The sequence below is a fragment of the Convolutriloba macropyga genome, unplaced genomic scaffold (genome assembly GCF_964194025.1).
Source record: "Convolutriloba macropyga unplaced genomic scaffold, txConMacr16.3 SCAFFOLD_694, whole genome shotgun sequence".
In the NCBI taxonomy this organism is placed as follows: Eukaryota; Metazoa; Xenacoelomorpha; order Acoela; family Convolutidae; genus Convolutriloba; species Convolutriloba macropyga.
In genome coordinates, this window is record NW_027452217.1 from 48,985 (window position 1) to 74,090 (window position 25,106).

The window sequence follows — 25,106 nt, forward strand, 5'->3', positions numbered from 1 at the left end:
AACTCCAGTTAAAAATGCAAGAAAAGTCGTGACTTATCTGTAACTTAAAGCTAGTCCGTTTTTTAAAAAGCAATTTGATGTGTTTAGTGTAAGGTACTTGCTACAAAAGCTTACTTGATCCTCAGAAATAGATTAAAAACTCTTTTTCTTGTAGTTTTTGACTTTGATGCAAAATAATTTCTTATAACTTTTAAGGTTCTATGGGAATTTATTGCGGGCCTTCGCAATTGCGGTCCTGTGTAATGTGTGTAATATGTACGAGCTTGCATCAAATTAAAAATTTATTTTTACTGGAAAAAATGGGCTCCATTGTTGGTTAATAAATTTAACAATTCTTGATCTTTTTTTGAAAACTCGTAATAGGTCTTGATAATTCGTGCTTAATAATATGAATTCATGCTAAAACTTGTTTAAAGGTGCTTTTTAATTTTCACAACTTGGTATATACCACGCCATGTCATGGTTAAACTTTCTTGGTCGTCTTGCCCATATCTTTCTCTTGATATCCATGCAAAGGTCCTGCAAGTTCGTGCAAATCTTGATATTTTCATGGCAAGAACCACGTCACGATCTCGGCAAGATTTACCAAGATTTAGTATGTTTCTTACCAAGTTGTATCAAGTTTCGGTTCACTGGAATTGATGAGCCATTCAAGAATAACTCTTTGTCTCAGAGCAATCGTTCCCACCGAAACAGCTAAAGTTTTCTGACATGATGAAGGACACCATAGAAAACAGACCAGTAGTTCACAGTTTCTTGAATATTTTTTTGTCTTGAAAATAGTAACTTGTTGTTTCCTTTTTAAAAAAGGAAATTTATGTTCCTAAGAAATTTATCAAAGGTTAGTAAATGCCAGAAGTGGATCATAAAATCTTTTAAATGTATATTCTCTCAGTTAGGTTCCTTTTAGTGTCGCATATTAGTTGGCTTCTGTGAAGCTGGAGCATGGCCCACTCCAAAAATATCTGTCCAGCGTTCAATTGGATTGTAGTTATTGACCAGTTCAATTGGAAATGTCATGTTTCATTTAACTGATATTTTGGCTTTTGAAGAAATGCAGTTTTGAATTTGCTCGCCATTTATATTCAAATGTTAGCCGAAAACATCTTTTGCCACTAGTCCGTTCACTTTTCGTATAAACCTTTAGAGGAAAATTTGATTTTGATTATGATGAAATGTGGAGCATCTTTACACAAAATAATCGTATGTAAGTTATGTTCCTTTAGTTCAAAAAAACTTAATCTTGTTGCTTGCAGCTTCCGAAACTTATTTTTTATGGGATTAGCTCCTCTCGTCAGAGAGAATACGTTCATCTCTAATTCATGATTTTGTTATTTTTTTTCTATTTTTAATTTCTTTTTGTTCCGAACCACTTTAGTGAGGGAGGAACTATATACTCAAATGGGTTTTTCCGACTCGGAGAGGAGTATTGATATTCTACAGGTTTTTTTTAAGCAGAACGCAAGTTTGTTCATGACTTAATTTTGACTTCCTTCTATTGGAGCTTTTACCTCCGTTTTTGATTGTTGACTTCTGTTTTCAAACATTGGACTTGACCGATAGCTTTGTTTGTAATGTATGGCAATTGGTAAAAGTCTGTGATAAAGGGGGAAGAGGTCAATTTGAGACAATTGGATCCCATTTAACTACCTAACCCGCCCCCACAAAAAACAACTCCCCACGTACCTAACCCCCCCCCCCCCCCCCCCACAAGCACCTAACCACACCCCCTAACTGAAAAACTAGCGTTTTTTTCGATATTGTGATTGTGTCCAAATTAGTGTAGAAATTATTTTGCACGACGATTCGAGTCGTTTCCCGTATTCTACCGGCTATGTTTTTTGTTCAGTCAATTTTCGCCGATCGATATAACCATCGTAAAGAGTTGTGAGTGGTATCATTAAAAAGCCCGTCCAGCGTAGAAAATGGAATTAAAAAGATTTTTTTCAATTTTTGCATTTTATAGGGAGTTATCGAGGTTTAATGTTTTGTGAACATTAGACGTATTTCAGCTGTCTTTATTCACATTTTCGGTATTTTTGACCTAAATTTCGTCCATTTTGCTAAAATTTGTTCAAATTTTTGATTGTCGTGTTATTGGTTTTAAATCTAAAGATAGCGGAGGGTTGTTGAATTCTTCGATCCGAGTTTTTTAACTAGAGTTTTTTTCAGGATCAAATTTGGTTTTTAAGCTCACTTATTTGCTGGAAGTAGATACCTTAAAATTGAAATCAAATTCTTTTTAAGCCAACAAAACAGCTAGTTGTACACCTGCTGTCGTTGAGAGTCTTATGGAACTATTATTTCGCCAGTTTTTGCAAATTAAAACTCGATAACTATACAAAAAGCATTTCTTTTGACAAACTGAAAATTTTGTTGACAAATTGATCTATTGCAGCCATATGAGTATGTTTCTAGACGTGCAGTATTATCTAGGTTGATCTTGATTTCGCAAAGGAGATTTTTTTTTCAGGTTTAAATGGGATTTTAACTTTTTTTTTCAAAATATTTCCGCCTAAGTAAAGGTTTTTTATTTAAACTTTTTTCTTACAAGAAATTCAAATCAAAGCTCAATGAAGGACAGATACTATTCACAAAAATAAAGCACAGCGACATTATTTTACGGTTTCAGAAAAAGCCCATGGTTTTGTTGCTCTGACCAATTGTTTTCGTAAAAAAAATTTTTATTTACTTCTTGAATTTTGCTTTCATTTGTTGTCTTTTTTGTAGTCCAATGACTTTTTGTTCCCAGTCAAAGACCCACTTAAGTGTTAGGAGGTATAAATGAATCTAGACATTTCTTTCAGTTTTTATCTAATGTCTGTTTTGACTTCAAATGTAATTGTTTTAATAAAATATCTGTTAATTTTTGAACTTTGCTACTATTTTTATCTTGTTTTTCTCAACTGCGGGCGCAGTTTCAGAAAAAACAATTAGAAACTTATTTCTTGTGGGCTATATAAAATTGTTTGTAACGGTTTTATGTTCAACTAATACTCTCTTTTTTTATACTACGCGTTTTCGAGTTTTTTCAAGTTTTCGAGCATAATTGGACATTTTTTGAGTTCGTTTTTTTCCTTGTCAAATTAGCATATTATTGATTAATCCAATTGAACGAATGTACAATAGAGAATTTAAACAGCGTTTGAAAAAAGAGTATGTGGTTATGTTAATTGTTTTAATTATATAGTTTATGCTTTTTGGGCTGAGACACAGTTAGCTCGCAAGGTTTAAATGGATTTTTTTTGTTTTTGCCTATGTTTGTCTGTGTTGTTGTTGTTGTACGCTATGTACCTAATAACGATATGTCTCAACTGCTTCCTCAGAGCGTATAACTTAAACTAGTTAAAGATTTCAGTTTATAGCTGTTTGTTTTAATGTCTTTAATATTGAAAGAAGAGAAAATTTTTAAAATTGTATTCTTTTTTAAACTGTAACCATGTAACCCGATCCCACTAATTAAAAGTCTCAATCTTTTGTTTATTCATACATTTTCTGCGCTGGATTATACGTTGTGACCTCTTGCTTCGTCCATTATTTTCATAAAATTTTTCGAGATTTCTTTTCTCTTAAATATCTGGGTTTCTTTGTTGTCATCTGCTCGTAGGCTTTTTTATAAGGAAGGCTCTTTGATGTTAAAATGCAGATCAAGTGACAGTTTACAGTTCTATTAGGCGTCTTTTTAAAATTATAGTGCCTTGAATAGTGTGATCTTGCAAAATTGTTTGAAGTTTTGGCTTCTTTATATTTTTGTTGTTATTTCATGGGGTCGTGACATAGTCCCATTATTAACAGGCCCAATTGGTTTCCTGAGATATTGCATATAAATTCCTTGCTGCTTGTTGAATTTTAAGTCTGTGATTACCTTTGAAAATGTTTCTTTTCAAAAATATATTAAGGTTTTTGAGCTTCGTCATTTTTTAAATAGTTTTTCGGTCAATTTGTAGCTCAGTCAGTAAACGCAGGTCACAACTCATTTCCACTGAACTACAGTTTGATCTCAATAATGGTTTGAGCTTCAGACTTTTGTTATTCGGCTTTGTTAATACGGTAACTACGAGATTTCATAAAATATTTGAGATTTTTTTTTGTATTTGTACATTTTATAGGATTTTTGTTTTGTTTTTAATTTTAACAGTAAGCATAGGTTCCATTGGCTTTGAAATTTTGCGCAATTGAACATTGGGTAAGGACACGTCTCAATTGCATCCTATGGAGATAAAAACGAACATTTTAAGGATTTCACTTGATATCCAATGACATTGATAACGGTAAAAATTAATATTTTTTTCCAAATTTGGAAACATATTTTTGCATTTTGCCCCACTTTGCTGTCTTTTGTCGACCTGTTAACCAGTCGTATTGCGGACACGTCTCTAATCTTGTCTAATGGAATAAAGTTTAATTTGTTTTGTTTAAGTTTTATCTGATGAGAGTTTGATTTTGTTATGATTTTATTTATTATAGCCTTCGAGTTTTGGTCGTAAATAGTGTTTGTTGTTTGATATTTATTATTGTCCTTTCCAGTAGTCCTATTATCAACAACATTAATCGGCCCTCTAGGGTGGCCTTATTGTATTCCATTGGTTGTTTTTTGAACGAGATGTATGTTGTTGAAGGTTTTCTAACTCTTCATCATTTGGTAGCCAATTAACTCAGAAATGTGTATGAGCGGGGTCGGAACCTTATGTGAGGACGCACATTACCGAGCCTCCTTGTTTAATATAGGTTAAGCTATACCACGGTAAATCAATTATACATACGTGTCAAAATGTTTTCAGTTTTTAACACACTTTTGGTATTTCTTTTCCGTATCTCGTCATTTTTTTTTATCAATTTTCGGCAACAGTTAAGAATTGAGAAAAGCTGAAAACTTTTTAATACCGGGGTTGGGCTACCAGTGAATCCCATCGATCAATCATAGAAACTTCATAAAAACTCCATCCATGGTTTATCGGTGTTTCATTGTCATTTTTCTCTGATCAAAGAAAGTTCATCGATGGGAAAGCTCCGATTTTCTCTGGATCATAGAAAATCCATCGATAAGAAATCACTGGCCCATAGAAAATTCATCGATGCGAAATCACTGGATCATAGGAAAACTACGGAAAATGAAACTCATTTTTTGGTTTCATTTTGTAATTTCAATTTTTCAAAAAAATTGTTTTTCAATCGGACCAAGGAGTTTTTCAAAATTCTAACCAAAATTGGGGCCAAAATTTTATTTGGAGCCAACAATGAATTGAAGAATGTGCTGTTGAATTGAGAAATCGATGTAAATAGCAAACGCTTGCCGAGCAACACTGTAAAATTGCTAACTCTGTTTGCATTGTTTGAACACTTTACGTAAGGCGAGGCGGTGATATCTCAATGCTGGTATTCAAGATATGGTTCCCAAGGTGTTGCTTGTTTCGCCGTCCTCAAGACCGCTCATCTTACGACATGTCGAACTATTATCAATATTATTGACATCTTGTCTGAAACCGAAGGAGATTAATCCCCGTACTTATTATGAAAATTGTCGTATTTAGTTGTCATATATAAACCTAATTTCTCTGCACGTATTGATTACTTCAGTAGAGGTTATAGTTATACCACTGACAAACGTGTGATATTTTTGAACTTTTCCTTTCAATGGATATTCTATGATCCATAAATGGAAAAATGAATTTTCTATGGCCCATCGATGGAAAGTAAGGTTTTATGAAATTACACTGAACCATCAATGGATCTAGAAGTTACTATGAAATAACAATGATCCATCGATGAGATACACTGGACTCCGACAAGGGTAACTGTTTCTTTTCGGCTAGCAGACTTCTCTGAAAAACATTACACTTGTTTAGACAAAACACTCCGTTTTACGCGCTACCCCCTTTGGGTGCCTAGTACAATTTTAAAATCCACTGAGTTTATCAATGAAATCGAAAAAAAGCGAGAAAAAGAGTTTTTCCGAATAAAATTTGTTATTGTGGTTATTTTTTTAAGTACTGAACAAGATTTGGGCCACTTCCAACATAGATTTAGCTATTTCAAAAATGTAGTATCAAAAATGAAGTCTCAGTAAATGCTTTTTAATGTCTTTTTAATTAAAGGTGACTTTTTGAGCTTTTTCGGTTTTCGGTGTATGTACGAAAGATTTATGAGAAAAATTGCTTTTAGCTCCTAAGTTTTGGTCGAGCAATTTTGATGTCTCTGATGTTAAATAGAGCTCAAGCTCCAAAAGTTGAAATATTTCCGGTTTAGTCGTCTCGTAAAATCTTCTGACTGCAGAAAAAAATGAGTAAATGGTACTTAAGCGATATTGCTGGAACATGCAGCAAAGGTGCAGCCCTTCTGTCAGAAGATGAGAATTCCCTAGCGTTGAGACTGTAAATTTATATGATGTAAGTAGCAAACTGAAAATCTTTCTGTAACTTTTCTTTTGTTTATGTAATTTTGTTTTCTTTTTTCGTTTTAATTCCTCTCAAACGAGGTTTGTATGGTGAGCAACCCGGGCCGAGAAAAAATTGCAAAAATATATAAGATAAGCGGCGAAAAGTTAGTTTTTTCACCGCAAATTTTGTACATATCTTAGCGGTGAAACGTGGTGAATTTTTGTAAGTTCACCGCTTACTCTAGTGGTGAAATTACATAAATTCATCGCTTAGAAAAAAGTGTCAAAAAGATGTAAGATTAAGGGGTAGTTTTAGTGGGAAGGTAAATCTAACATTTCCTCCCACACTCACCATCAATTTCACCGCATTCTTTGCTGATCTCAAACAATTTTAACAACTTTTTCTAAGCGGTGAATTTGTGTAAGTTCATCACTAAGTTGAGCGGTGAATTTATGTAATTTCACCTCATTCACTGCTTATCTTACATAATTTGGACACTTTTTTCGAAGCGATGATATTGTGTAATTTCACCGCTAAATTCTGCGGTGAAATTATGTAATTTCAGCGCTACCAGGCGATAAAGTTTTTTTTCACCGCATTCACCGCCTGATTTATGTAATTTCACCGCATTCACCGCTTATCTTACAAAAATTTCCGCATTCACCGCTTATTTTACATAATTTTGCGTTGAATGGCGGTGACAACTCGACCCGGGAATTATATTAGACCCTTTTTATGCTATTTTTCGCTTGACCGCTTCTTCTTCTGACATATTTGACATTTCGTCCTCGAAAACGGGATAGACAGGTAGCGCCCAGAGGGTATTATGTTCTCTTAGAGCCTTTCAACTTACTAGTCTCCAATTATGCGATTCACTGAAGTTGTTTTAAAGACGCCTAATCAAGGTTTGATGGGCGATTCTTAGAGTTAAGTCAATTTTTTAGTACTTCCTAGGAGTATGGCTCCATAAAAGAGAATCAATCTGTAACAGTAGCAGTGGGGAACAAACGTTAACATCATCGTAATCAAATGTTTTCCCCTCAATGTTATTTTTCATTTTTATGTTCATAGAAAAATAAAAACTTTCTGCAAATAAAAGCAATGCCAATTTCCCAGTGCAGTGATTTGATGCAGTCGAATATAATTGCGAGTGTGTGAACATTAGTTCTCGTAATTACAAAACCTATTAAGCACTATGATTTATTTCGAACTTCATGCACTTGGAAAGTTTTATTCGAATTGCTTTGAAATGCTACTGAACGATACATGCAATTTGACACTAAAGGAGCACATTAAGAATGTTTTAATGTATTGTGGTGGTATGTCCCAGTCTTGTAAATAATGCGAAAAGAGTATTACAATTTTGAACTGACTATCCCAAGATTTTTTCATATTGCTGAAACATATATATTGAATAGTTTTACGGTTCAAAAATGAAATTTCGGAAGCATGACATAAGACTTCGAAATGGTAACTTCTGGGGGGCGGGGTGCACTTTTTATGATGAGGGTTAACATCATTTGTATGCAGTCTCGGATAAATATGATCAAAAGTGAGCCATCATAATAAAATTACGTGCTTTCAGTGCTGGTTCTGCTGGAATGCTGTTATGTCGACTCCTCAGTAGCGGAAAAGAACATACGATTGAGAGGTGAGAAAAGGGAGACTCTTCTGTTTTGGATATCAACCCGTCTCACTGAACCTGGAAGAAAATGTCGCCAATTGAGGTCTGTTATTTTTGAATGGTATGAGAAATTCGGCATAAATTAGATGCATAAGTCTGGACAGATTCCAAGGGAAATGAATTAACTTTAACTTTTTTCTATGAACATGTAGTATTTCACAAGGATGCTCGTCATAGTGCATTTTCTCACAAAAAGTTCGCAACTTCTGACAAATCTGTTTTTCAACACTCAGACCGTCTTCAAGCACACAGTGATAATTTTGCGCTCAAATTAGTGGGTATAGATTTTCATTCGAACACTTTAAAGTGTGGGCAACGATCAGAACGGATTTTAATTACAAAAATCAACTAAAATTTTATTAATCAGAGATGAAAGAAGAGGAAACATAAAACCAAGGAATTGTAGCGCAAAACACGCTTAAAAACTAAAAAGTATGACATACTTACAAAACTAACAATTTATGACATTGACTGGAGACAATAATTTTAATTAATTAATTTAATTTCCTCAATGCTATATAAATAACAATTTTATTTTAATAAATCAATGAAATAAAAAGCACCAAGGTGGACGGTAAATAAGCAAGTTCATACTTTTTTTGGTACCGCCCGAATAGAGAACAAAGCGGTTTTTGACTCACCTAGATATGAGAGAGACAACATATAGAGCAGCGTAAATTGTTAATATGAGACTTATACCTCAGGTTTTTATCAACTCTGACTTCTAAGTATTTTACACTCGATACTGAAAGCAGAGTTTCAGAGTTGAGGTAACAATCGAAATGGTCTTTAAATACAATGACATACGTCTTTTTCTGGTTTGAAGTAAATTTATTCGACTTCATCCTTTCATTGATAATGTGATGTTCACAATTTACACTTTTGGCGTCATTATTCCGCAAGTCAAACAAGACGGAAATATCCTCAGCAAATTGAAATACTTTAAAATTTTGACAGACGTGATGCAAATCATTGATGTAGATGATAAAAAGAAGAGGTGCAAGAACAGACGCCTGCGGCACTCCAAAATTAAGTGGAAGAGTTGCAGAGATACTGGACCTCACCTTAACAGTTTGCGACCTCTTTTCTAAGTAATTCGACAGCAGAATAGAAGATAACCGCAAATTCCATATGAGTCTAATTTTTTAATTGGTATAGAGTGATCAATCGTGTCAAATGCTTTCTTTAAGTCAAGAAAAATGGCAACTGGAAGCTTATAACCACGCGTCAAATCATGTCTAATAGTTTCGGTAATATGAACTAACGCATCAACAGTCGACTTTTTAGGCCTAAACACGAACCGATTACAAAAGAACAAATTAAAATATGTAAAGTAGTCCAACAATCGATTGTATAAAACGCGCTCGAAAATTTTGTTTCTGGATGGAAGCAATGAAATCGGCCGATACTTGTAAGGATTATCTTTTCTTCCATTTTTGTATTGCGGCACTACCTTTGCACATTTGAACTCTGCGGTAAAAGTTCCCGAGCGAATATGTTCATTTATTAAATTCACCAGCGAACAACTGAGTACATTTTCTAACAATTTAACGACCACAGTGGGCAAGTCATCGACACCAGAGGAGGTACTTGCTCGCAAAGAAATTATTATTTCCTCCACTTCGCCAGAGTTTACAGGTTTGAAGGCCATTGAAAAATCAACATCATCGAGAGCAACAGGTTCGCGGTGATAAATAGCATTTGAGAGCTGAAGCAGTATCCGCATCATCTTCAATTGACGGAAATATCAGTTGGTTTTGATGGTTTTATGTTTTTGCTAATTACCAAGTTAAACGTATCGAAAAATGTCTTGGGGTTTTCCACAATCTTTTCAATTTCCGTTGCATAATATTTTCTCTTTGCAGATCGAAATGATCTTTTAACCAAGTTTTTTATAGACTTGTACTTTTCTGATAGATTTCTTGAATTAGGATAGTGAGCAACTTGCATCGGAATACGGTTGCGCTTCGACATAAGGTTTTTAAGTGAATTAGTTATCCATGGGCTTGATTGCTCAGATTTTCTCTTGAGAAGACGCCGGGGAGCGAAAACGTTTACCGTTTTATGTAGGGCACGTTATCGATTTGAAGTTTACCCTGTCTAGATTATCAATATGCTCACAAACACATTCTTAAAAACGGTTCCGATTTTTTTCAATATGCGATAATTTTCTATATTCGAAAGAGGTTGGATGCTTTTTACTATTTACAACAAGATCAACGAAGACGGAAATGTTATAGAGGACTCGATTTTTCCTGAAATTTTTGTGAGGAATGGATATTCGTTGAGATGTGATCGAGCAAGGAAGAAGAATTTTTGGTAACTCTAGTCTAGTTGGATTTTGAATGACTTGCTGGAACTTATGGCTGCTAATTACATTCAAATAACTTTTCGAAAGAGCAGATGATTGAAGTATGTCAATGTTAAAATCACCCAAGACAATCCAATCCCAATTACCGCCAGCTACGGATTCCATTAATGAGTCGAACTCCTCAACGAATTTGGCAGCCTTTGAGTTAGGCGGCCGATAGATTATCAGAATTCCAAATTTGAGATTTTCATAGGTGATAGACACTTTGAGGGTTTCCATTGCCTCTCCAGCAGAGTCCTCTATAACAGTTGAAGCGCATTCGGAAACAAATAGGCCTATACTTCCTCCTCTGGTTCTTCGATTTTTAGTTATTAATTTGCTGAGGCCTGCAAATGGCATTGAGTCTATATGGTCCAGGTCATTCAGTCAAGTGTCAGTTAAAGCTAGGACAGTCGGTTTGAGTTTTAAACAACTTAGAAACGGAAGAAACTCATCATAATGGCACTTTAGAGAGCGGATAATAAAGTGTAACACCCGGCATAATTTATATTCAGGAATGAGCACCGAGTTGATCTTTTTTAATCCATTTGAGGTATGACTGTTGGTAGAGAAAAGCTGCTGAGAAAATCAACTCCAAACGTTGTTGAAGTAATAGATGAGAAGATGGCCACCATCAAAGAGATTGCTTATCTTCTGCATCCTTTTGTTGTTCTTCCATGTAAAGAAGATGTTGCCTTCTTTGGTTCGCACTGACTCAATCCTGTGATCAGCTTTCATCATGTTGAAGAATCGCAAAAGTTGGGCCATCAAGTCTTCGTAAATTTTAACGTCTTTCGTCTCTAATGCTTTAGCTAAATTTATCTTGTTTTGAAGGATATTGATTTTTGTAATACGTATCGAGAATCGCACAATCAACTCTCTATGGCCAGGTTTCTTTTTCGGGAGTCTATGCGCAATTGAGATATCTTGCTCATTCATTTCGCTTTCAAGAAGTCTCGACGAGTTTATGGACGCTAGCCTGAGATGTCTCAGGGCGAGTTGTTTCATTTTGGTCAATTTATGCTGCTTCAGGGATACCACTGATGCGCAAATTTTCTCTTCTGTTGTATTGTTCCAACTCTTCAGAATGGGCCATAGCTTTAAGGTCTGTTTTGTAAACGGCACTGTTAGTTTCTTGCACCAGCTAGTCCTGTAGCTCTCCCTTCATTTCTCTACCAGCGTTGTCGATTGCAGTCACCATGGTTTTTTGGACTTCATCCTGAAATTTTGCAATAAAAATTGGCATTGAATTTTCAAGAGATACCTTGATATTAGATTCCACGGTCTTTTGTTTCGTAGCTTCGATAATTTTAACCATTTCCTCGTTGTTTTCACAAGCATTAGTTAGGCGACTTACCACAACTGCGGTTTTCTTCTCACCAGTTGCTGTTGGTTGTGGCGTTGGCATTCGCGCAGGGCAAGTTGGCCGTGGATCAGTTGTTTCCTGCGTCCCAATTTCAGGAGTTTCAATTTCAAGGGTCTCAATTACAATGGAAGAGGGCTTTTCCGACATATCCGTCTCTATTTAATAGGTTTATCACAACAATTAGGCTAGCAATTCGATAGCAGTTGCAACAATACATAGTATTTTGGATATAACAATGAAAAAAAGACTGTGCCCCGACAGAGAGCATCCTTTTGGCTTTACTGGATGCGAACTCAAACTATACTGCAATACTTCACGGTCATTGACATAGCAATTTTGATTTGGTGGGTGAATGATATGTAAGGCCGCATTAATGGAGAGAACAACCAAGAGGCAGGAAAAAGTAAAAAAAAACAGAAACATAATTTAATTGAAAAACACAAAATTTCCTAAAATGTTAATAATATTAACTGTTAGCGGCAGTTCGAGAATTTTGCATTTTAATTGATATAAAGCACCGTAATGTGGTTAATTAATTATGCACACAAAAATTTTCGTTTATTACATACAATTAGACATAAACAAACAAGAAACACTCAGAATAAAGAAAATTTACATTACATTAGATAATCAAGAGGAACTTATAATCATACCAAAATAGAATTCAGCAATTAGTTTAATGATAGTTTAAATGAACTCCTCTCGAAAAATGAGTTTTCTTAAGCGACCATCAGCTGAAAGGATAAAAATGAGATCTTAAGGCAGACCGTATAATGCACAGTCTTTTCCTTATAATGCTTTTTCCGAATAATTTTTTTACGAATAATCTTATGCAAGTATTTTCCAGTTTTTTTGCTGATAGAAGTTATTTTTTGAAACGCAGGCAAAATTCTGGTTTTCTTTTCTGAAGTCCGGTGTCTGGTCATTTAAAGTTACAAACTGCTTTCAGCCTTTAGATTTGTGGTCATTTTTTTAATAGCTAACTATATGAAATTATAATGTTTGTAGTATAACACTTAGGACCAAAGAAAACCGGTTCTTAGAAAACATTCTGGAAAATTAATCAACTGTCATAAAAGTAACTGAGAGAAAATAATAAAAAAATATAACTTCAATTTTTTTAACTAATTTTAAGCGACAATTTTTATACATTATGGCCAAAAAAGCCATGTTCTATTGATTTTTCATAGTGAAGGTGAAAAAGATTCCAAAATTTTGTTAAATTTATTAAGTTTTTTGTCATTAAGCTAATTAATTGAAACTTCTGAGCAGCTTATTTTTTTGTTATGCAGAAGCAAGGTTTTTCCTGATTCACTATGATATCTAGAAAAATTCTGTTGCTTTGGGGATAAAGAAGATAAAAGGGGTGAAACCTACTAATTAATAAAATTGTTTTTTATTATAATATATTTTGAAAACAAAGTTATAGTTAGGTGGAAGGTGAGATGAAATTTTACAGAGTCATAACCACCATGTCAACCATTTTTGATTGAGAGTTTTTGAGATTCGTAAAAATGGAACAAAAGTAAATTAGTTTACGGGCTTCTATTCAAATTATTTAGTTTCCAAATGCTCAATTCTTTTAGTGAGCTCATATATGAAACGAAAACTGATGAAAAACACAGTATTTTGCTCTTGTTTATAGAAAAATGGCACAAAGATCAAGAGAATGTTTACAAAAACGTTTAAAATATATTTTTTAAAAAAATCTTAACTCAATAACTCTTCCGTTGTAAATCTAAGTTGAGCCTAAACGTGCTGAGTCTGAACTTATGTTTCAGTAAGGACAGTTTGAGAGAGAAAAAACACAAAATGCTGAAACAATTTTTAAAATTGGGAAAAAACAGTTTTTTTGAAGACAAACGTTTATGTCTCATTTTTAGTATTAATTCTCTAGTATCAAATTACTGAAAATTGGCTCTGCTCTATTGGTTAATTGATACAACCAAAAAACAATTAATTACTGAACTATGGAAGGATTTTTCATCTTCCTGGTTGCCACGCTTTTTAATTTACTTTGATGAAATGCTTTTTTGTTTGTATAATTTCCGCCAAAAATGATACAAGCACACAGATGGTTAAAGGAAATTGTAACGAGGTCAACGCATTGTTTGGCAATTCAAGTATTAAACAGCTTCAAGTATTTTATATGTCAAATTATAAAGATTTATTCAAAAAACTGAGACTTGATTAAGTTATTGTCATGGAAACAATTGCCGTTAAAATTGAGCGTCTAAACACTTTCGAAATAAAGAATCTTTATCAAATAAATCGTTATGCTGATTTGAAGCTGAGATCTCTAGACAGCGAGGTTTCCCTACAAAAAAGCACGATTAGAGATTTTTTCTCTCCTTTACTAAATTTTCACATTTTGGCACTCTCCAGTATTTACAAGTACTACTTATTTATTTGACTATGGTGATCAGAAAAAGTCGGGCGATAAACTTAAATGCTTCATTATATTCTCTAAGTTTAAATCAACGAATAAATGTTTTTTTAATGTTTCAAGGAAATATCTTCTGATATTGAGTTGAACAACTTTTGAAAATAAAAGTCGTCGATAACAAACTTCTTAAGATGATGAAGAGTAGAGGCAAATTGGCTGAAGATTGGCGTACTTCAACCCTAAAAAGTGGCCGAGGTCTTTGCCTATAAAGCATTGAGACAAAAAGTATGGAAACTGAAAATGTTAATTGCTTTAATAGTCACGGTACTTTACCGAATTAGCTAAAGATTGGTATATTTGAAAAATAGTTGTGATAACTAAAAATGAATCCTTAAAGGGTGCTCGAAAATGGAACCCTCCCCCACCCCAATGGAACCACTCAGTTCTTTATAAGGAAATTATTTTTATCCACCAATATTATTCGACAACAACAAACTATTCGAGTGACCCCACCCCACCCTTTGTTACACCAAGATAAGAGTGTAAAGGGAATATAAAAACTATTATTTACCAATATTTTCGCTCGATTTTATTTTTAAGAGTGGAGCACTTGTTGACCGATAATTATTGAGGTTGACATCTTGTAATAATCAACAATTATCAGAGCCAAATATGTATTGATCAGAATTAAGAAAGTTGATAGATTATCGACCCGTATGAACCTAAAATAATGCACGAACTATTTTGCTAAAACAGACACATGAGAAGACTTTGCTTAGACGTCATTAGCTATAAAAAGAACTGTAGCTGGGCTTATGAAAACACTGTGATCAACCTATACTGTGCCGGTTTTAAACTATAAAGAGTGGTTGAACGTATGAAGAGTTTTGGGTCGAAGTTATACCTGGTCTCTGGCGTGTGGATCGGTTAACTAATAATATATTCTGTAAACTGTTTAAGCCAGTACTACTGTTTGAACGCTTACTTCACAGCGGAGCCAGATCCAGGAAAACTGGTGAGATCGGAGGACTCCATTTATGACGTGGAAGCCAGTAAGCTGTGGTTCGCCATATTGATCAAGGACAAGTGGAGGAAAATTAACATGATGAATGAAAATAACCCTAGTAAGCACTCGAGAAAATTTAGTACAAAATATGCATTCTAATTTTGAAAACCTTCAATGACTGTTGAACACCTTCAAAAAAACATAGATATGGGTAACTGTGCCCACGCTGAGGTCCAGGGCCGAAAGTAGCGATGTGTAGACCAAAATTAACATGAACCGTTAAAAAATGCACCGTTATATGTTATAGAAATTGAATAGAGTAACTATTTTTAAAGTTCCGTGTTGTAAAATGTAAAAAAGTGGCACGCGTTTTATGGAGAACTCTTGTCAACACCCTTCCATCCCAGTCTAACAGTTTTCAATTATGAAAGTTGGTGTGTCCAAAGCGAACATGAAAGTTGGTGTGAAAAAAGCGAGCATTGTGGGGGCGTTCCTGCTGTCATATCGTATCTGCAAGGATGTGAAAATGTGTTTATGATTTATAACGTCTCAAAACAATGCCTCGCTTGTGTCGCACGAAATGCGGTCTGCCACCTCATCCTGGGTTTTATTGCGCTCTGTTGGGTGGAGTGAGCTCAATGTACGTGTGAGTACTGACGGGGTTAATTTCGGGGCAATTTGAACGCAAATGGAAGTTGCATTTTAAAAACCAAATATGAACGAAATAGCGTGGTCCTACCAGCTGACAAATCAACGGTAATAATTTTCATACAGAAATCGGTCTTCGTAACATAGGGTGTTTTGCTAAGCGATATACCAAAATATATTGCTCTGAATTTCGAATGCTTTCGCGGTGCGATTACACCACTAAATTTCACTTTTGAAATTTATTCTATTTGAATACCACTTTTCAATGGTATTTGCCTTGCAAATGCAGCGTTTGCTTTTTGACTAATGTTTTGCTTAGCGAATTAGTATTTAAATTAGCTATTGAGATTCGAGCATTCCGCGGAGCGAAATTCGGATTAAAGAGATTGAACTAAAAACTGAATTGAGATTAGCGAGAATGAGTATTGAAGTTTTACTTAAATTTGATCATCAATTTGATCACGCAACATTAAAACTGCAAAAAGAAATTTGCGACAAAACACAATAGCAGACGACATGAACAGACATTCAATCATAACTCTTGAGTAAACAAATTTAAATGTATGAACAAGAAGATTTGATCTTCAAAATTAGGAATGAAAAGAAAATTAACAGTGAAATGAAATGAAATTGAACTAAATTAAGATTAAAATAAAATTAATGGATTTAGCGCCGCATTTGATTTCATCATTTGTACGCCTATATTACATTTCCCCCTCGGCAAAACATATTACATTTCCCCCTCGGCGGACTGTCATGATCTTTTCGGGACCTTCATAGTTGGGGGAGACCTAATACTGTGTTGGGTACGTCTGAATGGGTAAACATGAGCCTACTCTAAAGTTTCATTCTTCGGCTACTTGATTTCGGGCGGAAGTGTTTTTGATTGTAGAAACAATAGATTTGTTTTGAATTTGTTGTTGTTTTTTCATCTGACGTCTTTTTTGCCTTGAAGGTGCTGTATTTGAAGATAATTTGGGGGGACAAGTATGAGTTGAAGCCATTGATTCGTCCAATTCAGATATCGATGGCGATGATCGTTTTCGTTTGTATGAAGGCTGAATAGCTGTTGTGGCTTTTGTAGCTGCCTTCCTTTTTGTTCAAATTGGTGGTTCTGCAATCACGATTGATGTTTGCGGGAAAGTTATTGGCGGTGCGAAATCAGTCACTGTTTCTATTGGTGGCTGTGGCGGCGCTGGAACGATTTTCTTTTTGGGCTTAGTTGGCATTCGCACTTGTAGTGCCCTCGACACGTTAGAATGGATTGATGAAACACAACTCAAGTCATCTGTAAAACGTTTAAGTTTAATCTTTTTGTCGCTCTCAATTTTTCTCCTCTCATCTTTCCCATGTTGACTAATTAAACTTTCCCCGTGGGCGCTTTTGGTCTTCGTTCGGCATAACATTTTAAGTCCGTCTGTCTTTCATCTTTTGTGCCGAATTTGGCAAGATCCGAGTTTCTAACAGTTACTTCTCTTCTGCTTGGCTCTTTTATAATTGAAGTGTGTTCGTTTGTTTTTATAACAGAGGAGTCTGGCGCCAAAACCTCATAACCCGTCCAAACTTTTTTTGATGGCTTGGATTGGGGGGTCTTTTTGGCTAATTTTAATGTCAGTGAAGCCTCTGTTCTGGGCACAGGTAGACCAACAACTGGATGAGAGATCATGCGGGATGCTTTGTCTGGGTCCTCATAGCAGCGTTTTCTTGCGCCTTTACTGAGTTGATCTCTACTTTATTCGAATTCATTCTTACTTCCTGCCTCGTTATCCCACTGATCATCTGTTATGAGCTCATCCCAGCGTACTTTCTCCATATCTAAAAATTTCTTCAAAATTGGTTTCTTTGTTAGAGTATTAGGATTGCGTTGAGTTGAAATATTGATTAGAGGTGTGTTAGATTTTTTTCCAAAATGCGCTTCAAAAGGTGAGAGATTAATTGTCTTTTGACGGCATATACGGAGTTGATAAATTATTGAATTTATTGACGCTTTTAAATTAAAGCAATTTCGAGCCGACGTTTTAATACAAGCAAATTGATTCTTGATTGTTTGTATTAGGCTCTCAACTAAACCAATTGCTCTGTGATTGTGTATTGGAGCTTCAATTAACTGAATATTAATTTGATTACAAAACGCTTGGATTTGCCGACCGATTTGGCATTGTGCTTGATCTAATCTAATTGTACGAGGAATTCCATGTAATAATACATATTCATGAAGAAATTTCAAAATATTTTTTGCATTTGCCCTGTCATATACCTCTGCTGTTGGGAATTTAGAGATTCGATCTATACATGTCAGAAAATAAACTTCTTTATTTTTTTTCATTATAGATTGGTCCAGCGAAATCAATTTGAATATCTTCATTTTGGTATTTTGCACAATGTTAGTGGTACCCATTTACTAGAAGGTACAATAAACGTTAAATTTTTACCAATTTTGACGCAGGGGCTACATTTAGGCGTTTTGGAAAGAAGATCCCGATGCATGAACGGCCACTATGCGTGCACTGCCATGTCTGTCATCCCCAAGCTCCCTGGATGTGTGGCGTGAATTGCCTCTTTTTTCGCGTCCTTGATAGAGTTGGGGATGGCAATCTGATCAACAACACATACACAGCCAAGCTTCACATGAAGATCCTTCCAAAAAATGTGTATATACGGGTTAATCTGGCGATAACGATCTTCATTCTCTGTAATTACACAATGGTTTACTTCTTATAGTGTTGCATCTTTGGATGTCAGGCTGGCCATAAGTGTATTGGAGAAACATTTTGAGAGGGCAAAGTTAAAAGCGTCTGTATATAAATTGTTGCTAGATGGTGTTGTCACAGTTTCCGTGTCTGTACCTGGTGTTGAGGGTGTGACTGGCGCTGATGGGGCTAACTGCGCCATGTCATACACAAAAATCGGTTTCATTATTATATGGCGTTTTGCTAGGCAACTTACCAACGTATATTGGTCTGATTTTCGAATGATTTCGCGGTCCGCTTACACCACTAAATTTAACTTTTGAAATTTATTCTATTTGAATACCACTTTTCAATGGTATTTGCCCTGCAAGTGCAGCGTTTGCTTTTTGACTAATATTTCGCTTAGCGAATTAGTATTTATTTTAGTTTTTTTGATTTGAGCATTCCGCGGAGCAAAATTCGGATTAAATAGATTCAACTGAAAACAGAATTGAGATTAGCGAGAATGAATATTGAAGTTTTACTTAAATTTGGTAATCAATTTGGTCACACAGCATTACAACTGCAAAAGAAATTTGCGGCAAAACAGAATAGCAGACGACATGCACAGACATTCAATTATAACTCTGGAGTAAACAAATTTAAAAATATGAACAAGAAAATTTGAGCTTCGAAATTAGGAATGATTAAAATTAACAATGAAATGAAATGAAATTGAACTAAATTAAGATTACAATAAAACTAATGGATTTAGCGCCGCAATTGATTTCCTCGATTGTACAACTATACCACAATAATATCTGAGGAGCTGAGAAAAGTATGTCAAAAGAGCAAAAACCAAAAACTTTAAAGAACAAAACAGCCACATGTGCTGAACTTTTAAACTTTCACCAACCGAAATTCGCTTCTAAAAACCTCAAAATTTAAGTGCCCACAGAAATGAAAGTTTTGATGTTATCAAGTTCAGAATAGCAAATAACTGCTGAAAAAGGTCAATAACGCCGCAAAACGTCCAACAAAAGCATTAACTCAAAACTGCAGAAGTTTGAAAATTTTTCTCAATAAGAGTTCCAGTACAGAAAAACTACGCTTAACATCCATTCAAAAAGTACAATTATCTTTTTGAACCAATATGTTGCAGCAAAAACACATTTTTTTCACAGCCCAGAGAAAAATCAATAACAAGATTAAATTAGATCTTGAAGACGGATTTAAAAAATGTCCTTAAAACTCAAGGGAATTGCGCAAACTGTATTTGCTAAATTGTCCAATTTATAAGCGCGGAATTGAGATGCAAGTTGATTACTCTAATTTGGGCGCGCTATGTATCGCAATTTGGCTCGATTTAGGTATCTGTTTTTCGCATTATTTGTAGCTGGATTGTGGTAAAGTGAGTTAAAATTTCATTAATTTATAGCAATTAAATGTGATTGAAAGTGGTTGAAAGCTGAATAATTTACCAATGGTTCGCAAATTTACCACAATAATTTGTTTGTTTTGAATTTTAGATCGGATAGGGGATTGACATCGCCATGCACTCCCGAAGCTTTTTTGTTCTGAGGGATTTTTCAGAAAAAACAATTGTGCTGGCTTTATAGGATAGTTTTAAGATAAAATAAACTATAAGACTTGATTTCATTATATTACAAAAAAATGAAAAACGTTGTTTTAAAATTGTGTAATTTTCAGGCTGTTCTGATCATTTGCATAAGTTAAAGAAGAAAAGAGTGCATTAAATTGAAGTCTAAAAGACAGGTGTCTTTTTTGTTTATTCTCAAACAATCCTCCATTCTGCGTCCGTGTACAATTTTCAATCAATTTTTTCTGTTTAATCTTTTCATTCTGCGCCTTATTACAGGTGTCTGTCCTTTTTTCCGGAACATATATCTATTCTGCGTGCTTTACATGTTTCTATTAAATTCTGTTCTGAATTTGGAAAGTTCTTCCATTCTGCGTATTTTGCAGTTGTTTATCTATTTTTTCCTGGATAGTTCCTCCAGTCTAATTTTTGTTACAGGTGTCTATCAGTTTTTTCTTTCGAAAAATGCTTCCAATCTCTGTCTTTTTGCAAAAATGTTATAATTTTGTCTAAAAAATCCATTAAATTGGCGTTTTACCATTCTGCTTTTTCTGATACACGAATTTTTTAAAATGGGAAACAAAATTTGTAAAAGGGAGATAAACAGCAAAAAATATACAGACAAATATACGGACAAAAATATACAGACAAAAAATATACTGATAAATGCGGTTGCGTTCCAGAAAATTTTTCCATCTTACTGTTTTCCTTGTCTTGCTTCCTTTATCTTCCGGTTTTTCTCACGTGAAATGCAAGGTATTAATCTATATACACTATACAGTTCCCGGCAGTCCTGTCCCGTAACATTTCCATATGTAAGTGGAGAAAAAGCCGGGGTCTGACTGAGATTATAGGGATTTGTTTCATTTGTTCTCTCTCTCTCTCCCTCTAGAATTATTATTTTAATCAAAAAATATCAGATGCGCAAATATTTTGAAGTTCAGTTGCGTTGTTTTTCCTGAAAAATCCCTCAATTCTGCTGCTATTTTTTAAGTCTATTTAATTGTGTCGATTGACAGTTGTCTATTGATTTTGTCTGAAAACTTCCTCCTTTCTTCCTAAGTGATTATTGACACTCTTCTGAATACCTTAAAGAACAAAATGCAACTTTTGCCCCTTTTTGCTTGTAGTAAGTCTCCATAAAAATCAGGTTTCAGGTTATACGGTATCCACAGTCAACACTCAGCTCATTTTCAACCCGAAAGACGTGCGGCAAAAAATTGAATGAGCTGAATGCTCAAGGTTTTTTTCAAACCAGTTGTTTTCCTGTACATTTTATGAATCTGGAAAACTCATGGAGTTTTAGCCCGCTATTGTAGCAACAGCCTATTTTTATCGCAGTCCTATTGTTTCTTTCCAACTTGACGAGGACCCAACATATTCAGAGTTGAGAAAATTTGCCATGTACTTTTTAGAAGAATGCTGTGGAATGCAGGTGCTGAAGTACTCCGTATTGGGTCTTCGCAATAGACAGATGTCACCGGATGAATACATGGCCAAATTGAGCAACTACTCCAATGAAGACGACAAACCTCTCAACCACAGCGGTATAAATCTTAAAAATGTCTAAGAACTATTGATAGACTGATAGCTGATAGGGAAAGGTCAAATTATCATCTCTACCCCAATACCCCGCCCCCGGTAGAAGATCATCATCTATATTGGATGTTTCCCTTATTCTGCACACCTTTATAATGAGATAAATGAACTGTTGCAGTTAAGTTAGCACGAGTTTGTTGCAGCAGATAAACAAACACAAAAATTTTCCCAGGCTGACACTGTGCGACATGGGAAAAGAAACATGGTCAAAATTACCATTTGTATTCTCGAAATCAAATCCGACGTTGACCTGTCTCGTTTAAATTCTGATCAATTTTTCATCAGCGCGTGTCAACAAGTAATAGTATGTTGTTGCATTGACAGTTGTTTGTATAGACCAACAAAAGCTGTAATTATCCACAGGTACAGTAAATAAATGCTACAAAGTATAGGTTAAGTGACTCTGCTTGAAGACATTGAGAACTTCTGGCGTCTATCGGGAACCAGTCAGTGGCTCAAGATGTTCAGCCAGAATTTCGAAGTGAGTTCTGCAGAGTCACGTAGCCTATACTTAAAATGCACAATTTGTACGTTTTGAAATGACAGAAGTCTATAGAAATCAACTTCGGGCTATGTATAAAGCAGCTTCTGGCATTTTTGGTTTCTCGTACTGTCAACTTTTGGCATTTTGAGTCGTGCACGTGCGTGTTTTACATATTTTAAAAAACATTCATAAATGATTTTATTCAACCTCCAACCTGTGTAGTGGGGGCATACGAGACAGAAATAGTAATGAGTAATGAGTACTCAGAAAAATTGTTGTCAGAACTCCTTTTTTTCATGTTGACAAAATTATAACTTTTTTTCAGTAGGGTGCAATAGTCGTGAAATGAACTTTCCATATTAAGTAAAATAATTAAGGAGGCCGAAAAACTAACAATTTTGTCTACTAATAATTCGGTAGACATTAAGCTCAATTGCAAACTTTTCACACAAAACAATGAACAAATTCTGTTTAGGGCACTTGTTGCATTGTTAAAAAGCCCACTGATTGCGAGGGAAAATTACTAATAACATTAAACATGCTGCTTGGCTAAATAGTAAAACACCTTTTCCTTCTCCGGCACAATTGAAAAAGTTAGAACTTTTTGTGCTCGGGCTACATCTGAATCTTTGACAGCTGAAAAATATTTTTATGCTCAAGAGTTAGAGCAGAAACGAATCATGAGTTAAATTTTGACTGAAAGGTAAATGAAGTCACTGAAACGATTGTGACTGGAACGTTAATAAACCAATTTTGTTTTTTTTCGGGGTTTTTCATAATAATTTTTATAATTAATACATTAGTTTTGCCAAAAATATACGAGATTCATTGTCACTATTGTTAATAGACTGTTAAAGTTACTAAGCAAATATTTACATGTTCACAAAATAACTATTTTCAAATTGCAAGCACATTTTCAATATATGGTGTTCAGGAAAATATTGATAGAAAATTTTGTCGGTAAACCTAATCACAAAAAGTAAAAAAAATGCTTCGTTATTGATAAAAACGAAAGGAAAAGCAAAAAAGAAAAAGCAGAGAGAGAGAGAGAGAGAGAGAGAGAGAGAGAAAGAGGGAGAGAGAGAGAGAGAGTGTGTGTGTGAGAGAGAGAAGGAGAGAAAGAGAGTGAGAGAGAAAGAGGGAGAGAGAGAGAGAGAGAGAAAAGAAAGAAAGAAAGAAAAGAGATAGAGAGAGAGAATGAGAGAGAGAGAAAGAGAAAGAAAGAGAGGGAGAGAGAGAGAGAGAGAGAAAGAGAGAGAGAGAGAGAGAGAGAGAGAGAGATAAAGAGATAGTTTTTCTCCACGGATAGTTCCAACCGAAAAAAACAGGCTTCTTTCCGAGGAAGCAATCAAGAACTGATGTGATGTCCTGATATAAAGAATGTCTTAATTCAAGGGAATACTTTAATTTATACAGGATGCCTTTTCAGCTTTTAGAGGAATCACGGCAACACTATTAGTGAGTTCTTATTTTTTTTCATTTTTTGCTCCAACTTTTGCCAGCCATCATAGAATTTTCTATGAATTATTCCGAAAAGTTTTCTATGAATTTTTCTGAATTTTCGATTAATTCTTCTGAAGGTTTTTAGCATTAAGAAACAGGACTATTTGTATTGTTTTCGCATTGGAAATTATACGTGTTTTGAGAGTTTATTTTTTGCAGAATGTATTCTCGAATGAAAGAAATCGTTCTGTCGAGAAATTTTTGCCCATGGTAAGCCACTAAAGATATGTATCAAGATACGTTTTGTGGAATTAATGTGTAAACTGACCCATAATATTCATTCATATTGCATTCTGAATTCGGAAGAGAATTATTTTGGCATGAAGTGCAAGACATAGAATAATTCAAGGAAAAGATGCTATATTATAATTTTTGCTTCTTAGAAAATAACAAATCCGATCGATCAATGCGAAAAATCAATGGTTTTAATACTGCTAAGCTCAAACAATTTGTCCCAATTTTTTTAGCAGTATAATTCTTTGTCAAGAGTATATAATTTTTTTGCAGCACAAATCTGCTCAGCATTTGTTTAGTTTCCTGGACTTATGATCAAGGAAAATATATTTTGCTCAGTATTTTTCAAATTATGCTTTCAAAACAACCAGAAATTTTCCCTCTTATTCCGATATTCTATGTGTTAATTTACGATTGGCTTTAGGCCCGATACTTGCCCTCTATCTGCTTAAACGTTGTCACAGAGGTCGGTTTTGGGCCTGGAATGTTGAGTCGCGATGAGTTTCCAGCAATAGTGGTCGGGGTGCCTTACATACTCCTCGGGGAGCAATTTGGGCCTCAAGCTGGAACACCTGGACCTTCGTTAATGATTGATTATCAGGACCCTGGAGCAGATTTGACCTTCAGTTGGTTCAAGCATAACATAATGTGTAAAGACCACCCCTGGATATGTCAAGAACCCCGAAAACGGAATGTGGGTTTTGAGGTCAACGATGACGGGAAAAGTTCCACCTCAATTCCTCGAAAACCCGAGAAAACTCCGAATTCTGGAAACAAAAAGAGTAGACGAAAATCAACAGCTTTTTCGAGCCAGTTGAGGAACGAGTTAGGGCGAAGGCAGTTGCGATCGATAACGCAGAGAAGAGAAAACAAGTACGGTCGAGTTTAATTGCGTTATTTAAGTTGTTTACAGTTCTGGTCGTTTAAAATTTGCTGATAAAATAGATCCTAACTCTTTTTTTATTTCAGTCTCTCATAAGCAGGATGAGTCAATCCAACACTGATTCCAACCCGGGTTGGGGTCCCATTGAATCTCATCGATGGATCATAGTAAATTCGTAAAAACTCAATCCATGGTTCATCGGTGGTTCATTGCCACTTTTTATCTGATCACAGAAAGTTCATCGATGGGAAAGCTCAGATTTTCACTGGATGATAGAAAATTAATCGACAAAAAATACAGAATTGACCTCTCGTTGA

The 25,106-nt window shown here is 35.0% G+C and overlaps 1 protein-coding gene across 4 annotated transcripts; it reads left to right on the forward strand.

Annotated features, from left to right (window-relative positions):
• The first annotated feature begins 1,103 nt into the window (after positions 1-1,103).
• LOC142357304 (uncharacterized) lies at positions 1,104-24,493 on the forward strand. 4 transcript variants are annotated; one of them, XM_075408945.1, is made up of 5 exons: positions 1,104-1,207; positions 7,963-8,104; positions 15,124-15,287; positions 21,502-21,633; positions 24,331-24,493. In XM_075408945.1, exons 1-5 carry the CDS (start codon positions 1,168-1,170, stop codon positions 24,405-24,407), a joined length of 555 nt encoding a protein of 184 aa, XP_075265060.1. In that variant the 5' UTR covers positions 1,104-1,167; the 3' UTR covers positions 24,408-24,493. The 4 variants fall into 4 exon arrangements, with proteins under 4 accessions (XP_075265060.1, XP_075265062.1, XP_075265061.1 ...); XM_075408947.1 differs by having other exon boundaries at positions 7,963-8,028; XM_075408946.1 differs by having other exon boundaries at positions 1,104-1,203.
• Positions 24,494-25,106: the final 613 nt, after the last annotated feature.